This window comes from Monodon monoceros, unplaced genomic scaffold (assembly GCF_005190385.1).
Source record: "Monodon monoceros isolate NGI ecotype Baffin Bay Population unplaced genomic scaffold, NGI_Narwhal_1 Super_Scaffold_9, whole genome shotgun sequence".
Lineage (NCBI taxonomy): Eukaryota > Metazoa > Chordata > Mammalia > Artiodactyla > Monodontidae > Monodon > Monodon monoceros.
In genome coordinates, this window is record NW_021703786.1 from 16,971,799 (window position 1) to 16,985,079 (window position 13,281).

A 13,281-nucleotide genomic window follows, 5' to 3' on the forward strand; every position below is an offset into this window, starting at 1 on the left:
ACGTTGGTCTCAGCAACGTGGGAGTCATCTTGGGGACCCCCAAACTGCCCTTCTAAGTAGTTTCAGTGGAGTGCTGGAGGGAGCGTGAGGGTGAAAGTCTAATTGGGGTGGGTTCAAGCATGCCGGAATAGGAGAGGACTTGATGAAGATAGCAATAGAGAAACTCTAGGGAGTTTGCTGTAAAGGGGAGTGGGGGGTACAGGTATGTGGAATGGTTGCTGGAGGAGGATGAGAGATTGAGGGTTGGTTCCCCCCGCCCCACCCCACCCAAGACGGGAGATATTTCAACATCTGTTCGTGCACTGATGGAATGATCCAGTAGAGAGGAGGAAATTGCCTGGATAGTGTCCTTGGGGAGGCAAGAAGGAATGGAACCTGATCCACAGGTCAAGGGCTGGCCTTAGAGAAGAGCACAGTTCTTTGTGGTAACAGGAGGGAAGGCAGAGGATATAGGCAAAGAAGCAAGTAGGTAGGTGGGTATAGTGGTAGGAGCATGTGGAAAGTTTCTTCTAAAACTTTTTTAAAATAAATGTATTTATTTATTTATTTATGGCTGCGTTGGGTCTTCATTGCTGCGCGCGGGCTTTTCTCTAGTTGCATGGAGCGGGGTCTACTGTTCCTTGTGGTGTGCGGGCTTCTCATTGCAGTGGCTTCTCTTGTTGCGGAGCACGGGCTCTAGGCACGTGGGCTTCAGTAGTTGTGGCACACAGGCTCAGTAGTTGTGGCTCGCAGGCTCTAGAGCGCAGGCTCAGTAGTTGCTTCGCAGCATGTGGAATCTTCCCAGCCTGGGGCTTGAACTCGTGTCCCCTGCATTGGCAGGCAGATTCTTAACCACTGTGCCACCAGGGAAGCCCTTTTTTTTTCTTTTGCTTCTATATTCTGGGTGAAATTGAAAGCAAGAACATATGCTGCAAATGAGGGTAAGGAAATAGAGGGAGATTTGAGGAGAGAGGAAAGAGGGCACAAAATGGCCATCTGGGCATGCAGGAGAATGAGTGGAGGAGAGAAGTGTGCTAGGATGACCAGCATCACGGAAGGCCCGCTCGAGCTTAGGGGCCACACATTTCAAGTGAGATTCATCAGCGCGGTGTGTGTTCAGCTGTGCTTCTGCAGGTACTGAGTTGGAGCAGAGTTGTATTTAACCAGGTTAGCGGTTTTTAGGCATGTGCGACTGTAATGGAGAGCAGGGCAAGGGAGTTAAGGGTGTGTGTAAGGGAGTGCTTGTAACAAGGGACCATGGTCCTGAACTGGGTAAGGAGGGGATTAAGGAACCTTCAAAAAGGTGGGAGAGGTTGTGTCATCTTACAAAATAGCCTGACTGAAAGTAGAGACGGAACGAGACCATGCTGGGGCCTTCTCAGACCTAGGAATTTTGGCTCCTGTATTCTCTTGTTTCATTGGGCTTTGAGCCGCAGCCTCCACAAATGGCTTTTGAACTTTGATTTTAAACAGTCCCTGCAGGTATAGATGAGATCATCGATTAAGCAGGTGTGTCATCAGGAAGTATGTATTAAAGGCCCATTAACTGGTACTGCTGCTTGATTAGGTACAGAGACGTGTATTCTAGGAGCTGGCAGTAGCATCAGGCGGTCACACAGGAGCCTGGTACATGGCCGACCCTGTATCTCCCTGGCTTCAGCCATAAGGATATAGTCCTTACGTGACCTTTGACTCTACAAAGTTTAGGTTAAAAAGAAAATTTTTTTTTAACTTAGGGATTTTTTAAAAATGACCCTTTATCTGAGCAGAGCCCATATCTTTCTGAAGCCAACCAGGAATAGAAGCAGAGAAAAATGTAATTTCTGTGGGTTGAACTGAGTTGTTTTAAATGTCTGCAGACTTCTTGCTTCCCACTTCTCAGTTCTTTTTTTGTGATTTCTTTAGAAAAATGTGAAGTTATGAGCCTTGTTCTTCTGTCTACTAGCCATCACCAACTTCGAGGCCTGACATAGGCCTCAGCCTGCTTTCTGTATCAGTAACCAGAGCAGCAGTTCTCAAGAGTGACACTCTGAAAAAAAATTGAGATATTTTAGTCAGAGATCTTTCGAGTATTGGCTCCACTTGTTTTGTGACATTGGGCAGATCACTCTGATTCTCTGAGTTTGTTTCCTCATCTGTAAAATGGTGTTCACATCTTTTCAGAGATGGTTATAAATAAAAGGATGTGTAAAAGTGCTTTATAAACTGTGGTGTGCTGACGAATTTAGTGGTTTTATGCAAAGGACTTCTAGGCAGTTTTCATGGACTTATCTCTATTAATAAATCATATGGTGTGATAACATGGGATAATTTACTTTTGTTTCTATATGAATTATTTACATTTGAATGAGTTTGTAGTCTTTTACCCTCCCCGGGGTGCTCAGAGACCAGAAAGTCCCTTATTGTCCATAGCATTTGTTTTCTGAATTTTTCCTTTGCAGAGTAAAGCACTATTTTAAAAAATATGTATTTATTTATTTATTTATTTTATTTTGGCTGTGCCGGGTCTTAGTTGCGGCGTGAGGGATCTAGTTCCTTGACCAGAGATCAAACCCAGTCCCCCTGCATTGGGAGCACGGAGTCTTAACCACTGGACCACCAGGGAAGTCCCTAAAACACTATTTTTTTAAGGGAATTTTTTTCTTTTTAAAAGAATTGAGAATGGAGTGGGAGGTTAGATTTAGCAGATGTAAGTGATTATATATAGAATGAATAAACAACAAGGTCCTACTGTATAGCACAGGGAACTATATTCAATATCTTATGATAAACCATAATGGAAAACAATATAAAAAGAGAATATAACTGAATCACTTTGCTATATAGCAGAAAGTAGCACAACACTGTAAATCAACTATACTTCAGTTAAAATAAAAATAACATCATGCTTTCTTTAATACGGGTTTATCTTGGATTACAAAAGTCAGTCTTCCTATCCTAGGGTTTCTTTTGCACGCTGCTTGTTTCTTGGGGTCCTTGGGTTCTGGCTCTGTCACTTGAAAGTCTTGAAACTGGATGTGACAAAGAGCTCAGAAACTTCTTAGAGATGGCAGAGTCTGGTCAGGGTGGGCCCTGAGGGAGGGTGCTGAGGGAGCCAAGCAGGCAGCTCTTGGTCCTGCTCCGTTTTGCCCATCCAGGTTGGCCCTCATCACTGCCTCCTGCTCAGAGTCTAGCTGGTGTCCTTTTGAGCCTGACCGACCATCTACCTTACTCTCCCTGACCCCGCCCTCGCAGTAGATGCAGACTCTCAGGGCCCTGAGAAATCTGAGTCTTAGGGAAATACTTTGAGGATGACCTGAAAGAGCTTCGGTTTGGGCAGATTTGGAATGAAAACAGGGTTCAGAGATCTGCTGGGAGGAGTTAAGGAGATTTCTCTTTAATTATGGCCTCTAATGGCCCCATCCATACTTATACAGACCTTGGAGAGTGAGGGAGAGTTGACATTCTGAGTGTGTTTTATGGGAAGCTAAAACTAACATTTACTGGGCCTACAGTGCCAGACTTCTTGTCTATAAGCATCATCCCAGGGTCTGCCCTGGTAGTCCAGCGGTTAGGACTCCACGCTCCCAGTGCAGGGGGCTCAGATTCTATCCCTGGTCAGGGAAATAGATCCCTCATGGCACAACTAAGAGTCTGCATGCCACAACTATAAGATCCCACACACCACAACGAAGATCCCTCATGCTGCAACTAAAGACCCGGTGCAGGCAAATAAATACTTAAAAAAGACAAAAACAATAACAAAATCATGCCATTACTGTTTCATTCTTAACTATGGTTACTCTATAGAAATTCTGACAGTAATTCAGGAAGAATGATATACACTCTTATTACTAAGACAGTGTTGTCTGTTAAGCCAAGTAGTCTCCATGTACTGTTTGGTAACATGGCCCAGGTACCAAAAGACACATTTCCATCTCACTGGGTTATACATTTGTTCGGGAGATATTTAATACTTGAGGTTGTTGTGAAAAGCATTGTGTAGCAGTTTTCTTACTATGGAAGAGCAGACGTATGCTGGGTCTGTTAGATCTGTGACCTTAGACAAATAGCTTGAGTCCCAGTTTCCTCATTTATGAAATGGGGATAATGCCTCATACTTGTGCAGGGGTGGCTACAAGAATTTTTAAAGATTTAATACATATAAAGTGCCCAGGACAGTGCCTGGAACATGATGGATATCAAATAAATGGTAGTTACTATTATTGTTAGTGCAGAGCATAGAAATAATCTAACTTAAACACATTCGAACCTATTCCAGTGATGTCCAGCATGCTTTTTATTTATTTATCTATTTATTTATTGGCTGCATTGGGTCTTCATTGCTGCACGCAGGATTTCTCTTAGTTGCGGCGAGCAGCGGCTACTCTTCGTTGCGGTGCTCGGGCTTCTCATCGCATGGGCTTCTGTTGTTGTGGAGCACAGGCTCTAGGCGTGCGGACTTCAGTAGTTGTGGTGCGTGAGCTCAGTAGTTGTGGCTCGCGGGCTCTAGAGCACAGGCTCAGTAGTTGTGGCACATGGGCTTAGTTGCTCCGCGGCATGTGGGATCTTCCTGGACCAGGGATTGAACCTGTGTCCCCTGCATTGGCAGGTGGATTCTTAACCACTATGCCACCAGGGAAGTCCCCCAATATGCTCTTTTTTTTAATTTTTTTATTTATTTTATTTTTGGTTGCATTGGGTCTTTGTTGCTGTGCGTGGGCTTTCTCTAGTTGCAGCGAACGAGGGCTACTCTTCGTTGCGGTGCACGGGCTTCTTATTGCAGTGGCTTATCTTGTTGCAGAGCACGGGCTCTAGGCACGCGGGCTCCATAGTTGTGGCTCGCGGGCTCTAGAGCGCAGGCTCATAGTTGTGGCACCCGGGCTTAGTTGCTCCGCGGCATGTGGGATCTCTCCCCGGACCAGGGCTCGAACCCGTGTCCCCTGCATTGGCAGGCAGATTCTTAACCACTGCACCAGCAGGGAAGTCCCCCCAACATGCTTTTGACCTTACCTTATGCTTGGTGGCAAATTTTGTCTCTTAAGGGTGAATTTGATTTTCGAAAATGGCCAAAAATCAGAGCCAGACGTAGGTATGAATTTTTTTGTTGGTGGTGCAACCTCAGAAATGAGAAGTGACCATCATATGATAATATTTATGGATCTGTCTGACAACCTGGGTTTGGAGGCAATTCCAAAAGAGGTGTTCCCTATTTTTTTTGAGCAATGAGCCTATCATTGGAAATATATAACTTCTGCAGATGAAATTATTATAGATAATTTGAAAATCACTCATTTTAGTCTGTACTACTAAGTGTTAGAATAAGTGACATAGCCTGTAAATGCTGTGGGAGAGCAAAGGAGGGAATCAGGTTAGTGTGGATTGCTTTGGAAAAGCCTTGAGAAGATGGGACTTGAGTTGAACCTTAAAGAAAAGTAGGATTTGATAGTAAGGGATGAGGGGTGGTATTTCTGAGTATTGTGGGGGAGTCACAAGAGTAAAGCATATGTAATTTGGTTTATTTAGCACGTATTGATTGAAGACCTACCATGTGCTGAGCTTGGGAACTCAGATGAATGGACACTGCTCTGACTTTAAGAAATATACAGTACCCTCGGGAAGAAGCACGTGTAAAAAACATAGTAGTGGTAGAGACAGAGTCGATAGAGCAGTACAGAAGAGTGGTACCTAATCCAGTGTAGGGATCAAGGAAGAAAAGAAGGTGCAATCAGGCTGACTGATGTGGTGGGTTACTGTGTAAAAAAGGAAAATGATTGGGTGAGACCCAGTCAGTGTGGAAGCTAAGGATTTGAAACTTTATGATATGGGAAATGCAAAGCCCTTGGAAAAGTTTGAGCTAGTATTTTGGGGAGATTAGTGAGTTGGTGGTATGCAGAATGGATTGAAAGGCTAAGAGATGAGAAGCAAGGAAAACATTTGAGAGGCTTTTTGCAGTAGAACAAGATAAAAATGAGAAAGCCCTGACTTAGAATTGTGGAGGAAGGCATGCGAAAGCAGAGAAAAAAATCATCAAGGATAAGTGGAATTCTTGACTGACTTGTCTTGGGAAATGAAAAAGGGTCATAAATTTATTCTGAACTTTGGTATCGAGAAGAATGGTGATGTTGTTAAAGAAATAGGGATGAGGGGAGGGTGAATATGATATTTAACATGCTGCCCAGTGGTTCACAGGGTCTGGTTCTTTGGGAAAGCACCGAGCACTCTTTTGGCCCATGTCTCTCAAATCCCTCCGTCCATCGCCGTCTCTACATCCAAACCTAACTGCTTTGAACTTTAATTGCAGCTCCTCCACCCCCGCCACCCATGATCCGAAATGGTACCAGGGATGCCCCCCCCCCCCCCCCACCGTACCGAATGCATGGGTCAGAACCCCTGAGCCGAGGAAGGCCCCCACCTCCACCCTCAAGGACGCCAGCTGGGCCCCCCCCACCGCCTCCACCACCCCTGAGGAATGGCCACAGAGATTCTATTACCACTGTCCGATCTTTCTTGGGTGAGTAGCTAGCTGTTTTAGTCTCATAGTTCCTGTGGTGACTTCACTAATTCCAGTGGCCGCTGCAGAGTGGGAGTGGTCACTTGGTGTCCTCTGTTCACTGCAGTTCCTCTCCTGACCTTCCCTCAGACTTCTGGGTCCATCCATGGACATCCCTTTCCGTAGGCAAATTCTAGGCACGATTCCTTTGGAATAGATGGAAGTAAGATCAGCAGGTGTTGTGCTAACTCTAAAGCCAATCTCTTGCTCCCCAAGGCTCATTATTTGTGGTTAGCTTTTAGGCCAGAGACTGTATCCTCTTCAGGATTATTGAGACAGGAATTACGTATCCTCCTAGGAAGAAGAGCTCCTTTCTGGACCTTTGAAAACAAAACAACACTGTGTACCCAACTTTTATCTAGTAATCCAAAGCCACTGACTAGTTGTGTTACTTTGAAGAAGTCACTTCATTTTTTTGGACCTCACTTCCCTTATCTATGAAACAAGGAGACTGACTAGCTCAAGAGTGTATTGGATTAACTTTTCCAAGGTTATAAATGAATCTTAGACTCTACCTAAGAGATTCTAATTCATTAGGTCTGGGATGGAGCACCAAGTAAAGATTGTCCATCAGGTATTGTTAGACCCTCTGTTGAGGAAGTCTGGAAGGATCTGCACAGTCCCTTGTAGCCTGAACACTGTAGATTCTTTAATGGCTGACTCTTCTCTGGCCCTGCTCTAGTCTGTTCCTGTTAAGTGGACCAGTATTTTTGCTTGGAGGATATGCCCTTTGGAATGTGATCGAGCCACACCCATAGAACATTTGAGCCTTCTTGTAGAGGGGCCATGGAAAGTGGGAGTGGGAGCCATGACATGGCCATCCCGACTGTGTTGCAGAGCTCAATGAGGGGAGCCTGGGCCAAAAGGGAATTTTCTGGTCAGATCGTTCCCTAGCTGGTGGCATATAGTCCCATTTTAGATTAATTTCTGCCAATTTGTGGATTTAGTTCAGTTGGTTTCCCATGGTGATAGTCTCTAACATGACTATGTTACTGAAAGACAGAACTATATTTCCTTCTCCTGCCATGCAAACAGCTGGGCTCCTTTCCTGGTATGTGCCTGGTTTGGGGTGGAAAGATTTAAAGAACCAGTTCAAAGACTCATTCCTTAACGTAAAGAGCCTTTGAACACACTGTGTGTACGAGGTGCAGAGAGTAATGCTGTTGCTGCCCTCACGAACCTTGCTTCAGTGGGCAAGGCAGGCCCTCATGGTACATCAGGAAGCCCGGGAGACTGGTATGGGGAGAGTCGGAAGTGGCAGAGGGGTGAGTGGGAGCACGAGGAGGGGGTATGAATTAATATTGTTCCTTTTGCAGATGACTTTGAGTCGAAGTATTCTTTCCACCCAGTAGAAGACTTTCCTGCTCCAGAAGAGTATAAACACTTTCAGAGAATATATCCCAGCAAAACAAACCGAGGTGAGAGAAGAGAATCATGGAAGGTCTTCCATAATTGCATAGGCTGTAGAATCGGTGCGTGCTTTTCTTAGCTTAAAATTTGCTTCTCCTTGTCTGCATTTTCTTAAACAGACAACGAAGCCTTGTCCCAGATTTTAAAGGTTAGCTTGAAGAGCCTGTCTGTCTCTCATTTTAGGAATGTTTGAGTTATTCAGGGTGTGGTGGGTGACCTTGCGTATGTGGTTTTTATTTATTTTTTTCAGCTGCCCGTGGAGCCCCACCTTTGCCACCCATTCTCAGGTGAAGCCTGGCTTGGTCCTGTTCCTCAGGAAAAGGATGGACCCTCTCCTCTTCTCAGATGGTCCCTTCCATTCTCCCTGAAACCTGCATGACAGCTCCTAACGTGTTTCTCCAGTGCAACCAACCTCGAGACTCCAAGCGTCCACCCAGCTCACCTCCATCTATGCATCTCGTCTCTGGACTTGGTGACCGGACTCTTTATATTGACAGTAGGGTCTCAAACCCTGCATCCATCCCTCCTCTTGCAAGCCCTGCTGGCCAGATGAGGAAAAAGATTCCATGTCTCCTGCTTTCCTCTGGGGAAAGGTGCCTTGTTGTGATGAATGAACTCATTGTCGGGGCGGGGTGGAGAATGGTACTCCTACCTTCTCCTACCCATTGTGGGGGGAGCTTGGTGGGTATATTATATTTCATCATTTTAGGAGGCTGGCATGGCCAGGACTTCTGGGGGTGGGCATTTTTAGTGAAATGGGAAAGGAGTTTGCAGAGAAGTGATCTGTTTTAAAGGTCAAGTTTAGAGCATGGGCAAGGAAGTGGGTCTGCTTTATTTTTAGGGGTATTTTGGCTTTGCCCTCACCCCACCCCACGCTTATACCCAGAAATAGGTTGGATATAAACACTAAATACTAATCAATTGAACTAAACATCTAATAAAAAGAGAGGGTGAAGTAAACTGGGGGTCCTTTTAGAGCTAGTCAGTTCCTCTGCGTCACAGGGACCAGGAGCCATGTGAGCCCTCTGGGGCTCCCTGCTCCATTTCTTCAGGTGCTGAGGCTGAGGGATGTTTTTCCTCCTCTCACCACCTATCCCCTCAAGAGAAAAGTCCCTTTCATTCATTCATTATGGATTCAGAAACCCCCAAAACCTCTAGTGAGAGATAGGAAGATAGGACCTTGGCCTTGGCCTTAACCTTGACCTTGAGGCTGCCTCAGTCTTCTCTGCTTGGCCCTGAAGGCCACTGGCCCTTTCATCCCTGTTCAGAAACTTCAGCCCTTGATGGGTGCTCCAGGATGACGAAGAAGGGAAGGGTGAAGCACCTTGTGGAAGGGACCAGCTCTGCGGGCTGTGAATGGCTTTAACTGAGGCCCACTCGTTGTGAAGTTCATAGCCTGTCTGAGTGAGCAGGCTCTTCCTGTTCCCTTCTGCACCACTCAACCCCAAGACTGCAGGGGTTAGCACAGCAGAGTAGAGAAGGGTGAGGAAGCTTATGGGGGTAGTCAAAGATTCCTCTGCCAAAAGCACAAGGACTTTGGTGCGGTGTGCCTCAGTCCAGTTGATCTTCCCTGGCAGCCAGCAATATGTTGTTTCGTCTTCCAGGTCCTAGTTAAAGAGCACAGAGAAAATGGAGGTTCCCAGTCTAGGTAGGAACTGAGCTTGGATCGTGGTACAGGGACTTCCCCTTCTCCAACAGCATGATGGAGCTCCTGGGCTCCACATCCAGCTGGTTTGGTTTGCTAAAGCTCTTGTCAAGTGCAGAGGCTGCTCAAAGCTTGAAGTGAGAGCAAAGGAGCTTTCATCAGTTACATCACAGGCTTAAACTGCCCTAGGGACCTTTCCTATCTGTTGGATCACAGACGAAGGATCTGTACATGGTTCCCAGTGAAACCCAAGTCCTCCCAGTGCTAGATGAGAGAGCTCTCAACTTGAGTTATTTATCTGGGGTCTGCGATCCTTTGCCATCCCCTGGACCATATTGACTGTTGGGGCAAACCATGATTAGGTCTGTGACCACGCTTTTTCTAATCATTCTTTATTTATCATTCTTATTTTCAAATCTGTTAGCAGTTACCTCCCAGCAGTATCCCCCCAGCATCCTGAAGCCAGTGGAGCTTAGAGAGAGGATGCTAGTGGAGGGAAAAGGAGAAAGTACAAGACTTGATACTGCAGCAGAGTTCCAGGGTAGATGCTGACCCCAGTTACTGAACTTGGACTGTGAAGTCTTCCCATTTATTTTTGAAATGGGAGTTGATGCCTTTTGTACAATGTTATCAAAGCGTATCTCTTTTCCCCTCACTCCTCAAACATAGAGCATCGAAATGAGCATCACATGTAAAAGCCAAACCCCAGCTTTTCACTGGGGCTACTATCTTCCTCCCGTATGACCTGCTGCCCCTCATATTCCCCAGCATTTGGACTGTGTCACGTGGGTATTGACTGTATTTTCATTTTCTTGGCCTCATGGAAAAAGGCCTGGGACTAGATCTAGTCAGATGGATTTTCTTCTTCAGAGCATGTTGATGACACAGTACCTATTTAAATGTCTTTGCCTTATACCCTATTTGGTCCCTGTGTTAATAACAGATTTATTATCATGTATATTTACTATTGATGAATGGGAATGTGAGCCTCATAGTTATTGATCTATTTTGTATGCTGTAAAAAGCTTGTAATATAGGTTTGAGGTGGGCTGGCTACAAGAGCACTAAAACTTCTCACCTTTTAAACTGCTCTTTTTATCTGCTTGTGGGAATGTCATCTCTTCAGTGGAAGACTGGGTGGTCTCATGTTGAGGCTGTCGCCCAGTCCCATTAACCCCCTTATCCCTTCCCAGAAGGAAGAGACATTGCCCAGCTAGGCATCAAGAAGCTGTGTTAAAAGCCCTCGTGTGGGTTTGGCTTTATGATGTTTTTCTCGGGTGGGAAAAACTTCATAGTTGTTTCTTACCGCCCTTTCTGGGAAGCAGGCCAGTGGTCTGCAGGTTTTTAAATGAGCTAGATGCCCCTCTCCCCGTCTCCTCTGGTCCCCAGACCTGGATCGCAGCACTGTGATGCTCCAGGTGTGGTTTGCTCTATCGTGGGGGTTTCCTCCAGCTGCAGAGGCCCAGCGTTTTCCCAGCTGGGCCCGCAGAGTGAGAGCACTTAGGGGCTATCCCACCCAACAGACATGAGGCTCCTGTCTCCAAAAATTCATCCCAGCCCTCTGAACTGGCAAAGGCAAGGAGACTAGCCACTGACCATTGCCCTGGGGGCATCCCCTCACCCCATAGCTTCCCCTCTTGAAACCTAAATTTACCTCCAGGGAGAGGTGAGATAAAATTGTAAATAGACTTGCTACAGAGCAACTCAGGGTTGGGGTGTGTTTTAATTCTCCTGATCACTTGAAATAATCTGTAGGCTGAGTGCTTATGGGAGTGGGGGTGAAGTGTGACTCCAGGGTCCTTCCCTTCTGCAAAGCTCTGGGGGTGGAGTAGAGGGCATCTGAGGCCCTTTGATGGCACTACACTGAGCTGTCTGTTCTTCTGGAAACCCAACCTACAATCAACTGCAAATCAGATTCCTCACATTCCAGTTGTAGTCTTTCTTTCCCTGTTGAATCTCAGTCCCTGGCTGTACGTGGTCAAGGTGGCTTTCTGTGAGCCACCCTACTTTAGGGAATGGGAGGCATTACAGCTCTGCCTTCGAGACTCGTCTCTTAAAAGCAAAGTGAAGCAAAACTACAACCACCTTCAAAACACATACAGAAAAAAAAAAGGATAATTTTAACCAAAGGAAGGGTTTGGTTCCATTCAACTCCACATTCATTGTGCCTTTACTTGTGTTAGATTTCTGTGCTTTCTTCCTCTCTCCCTTTTTGAAGCAATTAAAATCTTCCTTGATAACTGCTGTTTCCTTCTTTCTCCTCTTGTCTGACAACTTAGTGGGTTCCCTCTCTAATGGTCTTAAATCTCATTCCACTGGTGGCAGAGGGGCCGAGCCTTCTCTTCTCACGTCTAACCCTTGTCCTTTTCCACGGCGACCAGCATGGGAGCCATCGTCAACACTGAATAAAAGACTAGAGTGACGTGCATGAAGAGTGTATGTATGTATGTGTGCGTCCATCTTTGTCTGCATGTGGATTGGTTTCTTTTCTTCTAAAAAATAATTTATTGTATGATTTATTTTGGAGTTGTTTCTGATTACAGGGCTCCCTCTCCCAATTAGCATTGATTTCTTTACCCCCTTCTACAGTGTATAATCCGGTCTCAGGTTGGATTCTTTGGTACATTTCTTTCTTCTGGATGCCGTGCAGTTTAATTAAACCTTGCTTAAAAACAAAAGCAAAAAACCTGAAAACTGTGTAGTCTTGTCTGGAATACCACCACAAGTGGTGGCATAGAAGAGAGAAAATCTGTTGCCTCCGGTTAGGGTACTGGTTTGACTCCAGATCCTCTGAGGAAGTAGAAATACTAACTTGGGCAGAAGCACCTGCAGTTTCCTCGGAGTTTTCTCTCCTCCCCTCCCGCTGTGTTTTGAAAGTCACAGTTCCAGTTAGCCAGGCTGACTGGGTGATTCTGATAGAGTTGGTCATTATTTATATTTGCCACCTAACTCCCCTTTGCCCATGATTCCAGGGAACTCAGGAGACCCCCTGGCCTTGTGTCCTTTCCTTATATCCCTAATGCTTCTTTACACCTGTCTGTGTGGTAGATTCTCACACTGAAGTGTGAAGAAAAGGTGAGGGCAGAACACGCAGACTGTGTCTGTTTTTATGTGGGTGTTGCCTTTTTTTCTTCACTGCTTAAGTTGAAATCTTAGCTGGCTTTCTTGAACTTTGACTATAGGTGTCAGAATTGAACCAGACATTCTCTGCTTACTGTGGTCAGCTGACGTAATCACCACTAAGATTTAATGAGCTTAATCTACACTTTCATCACTAGCAAAGGTCTTGAAATTATTTCCCGTACTGGTTCATAATAGGTGTGTGTATGAGCCACTCTCACACAGTTTGATATAAAAACCTATGAGGGTGCGGGAGCGAGGAGAAAAAAGGGCCTCCTTTCATTTTCATCCATATTTGCCAGGTTGGCTGAATTCCTGATTCTTTGACCCATCATTGTTATTAATATGATTAATAAACTACCTATTTATTGATTTAATTGTTCCTCCTGTGACTTTGAATAGCCCTCAAATAGAGTTTGCCTAGATGACTCTCAACTTCCTAACCCTATAAGCTTTCTCCGTCCTATTGGGATGGTATTGCTAGTCTGTGTACGTGTGCACGTGCCTGCCAGTGCACACGCGCACGCACACAGACACACGTAAGGATGCCGGACAGGTTCTTCCTGTGTCGTTTGGTCCCTTCCCCCATGACACC

The 13,281-nt window shown here is 45.6% G+C and overlaps 1 protein-coding gene across 3 annotated transcripts in view; it reads left to right on the top strand.

The window, feature by feature from the left end:
• WIPF2 (WAS/WASL interacting protein family member 2) overlaps positions 1–13,058 on the top strand; it is a 43,396-nt gene extending 30,338 nt beyond the window's left edge. For all 3 annotated transcript variants that reach the window (XM_029211752.1, XM_029211754.1, XM_029211753.1), the window contains 3 exons: positions 6,263–6,472; positions 7,828–7,929; positions 8,172–13,058. In XM_029211752.1, the coding sequence (XP_029067585.1) occupies positions 6,263–6,472; positions 7,828–7,929; positions 8,172–8,212 (353 nt within the window). In that variant the 3' untranslated portion in view covers positions 8,213–13,058. The remainder of the gene's footprint in view (positions 1–6,262; positions 6,473–7,827; positions 7,930–8,171) is intronic.
• Positions 13,059–13,281: the final 223 nt, after the last annotated feature.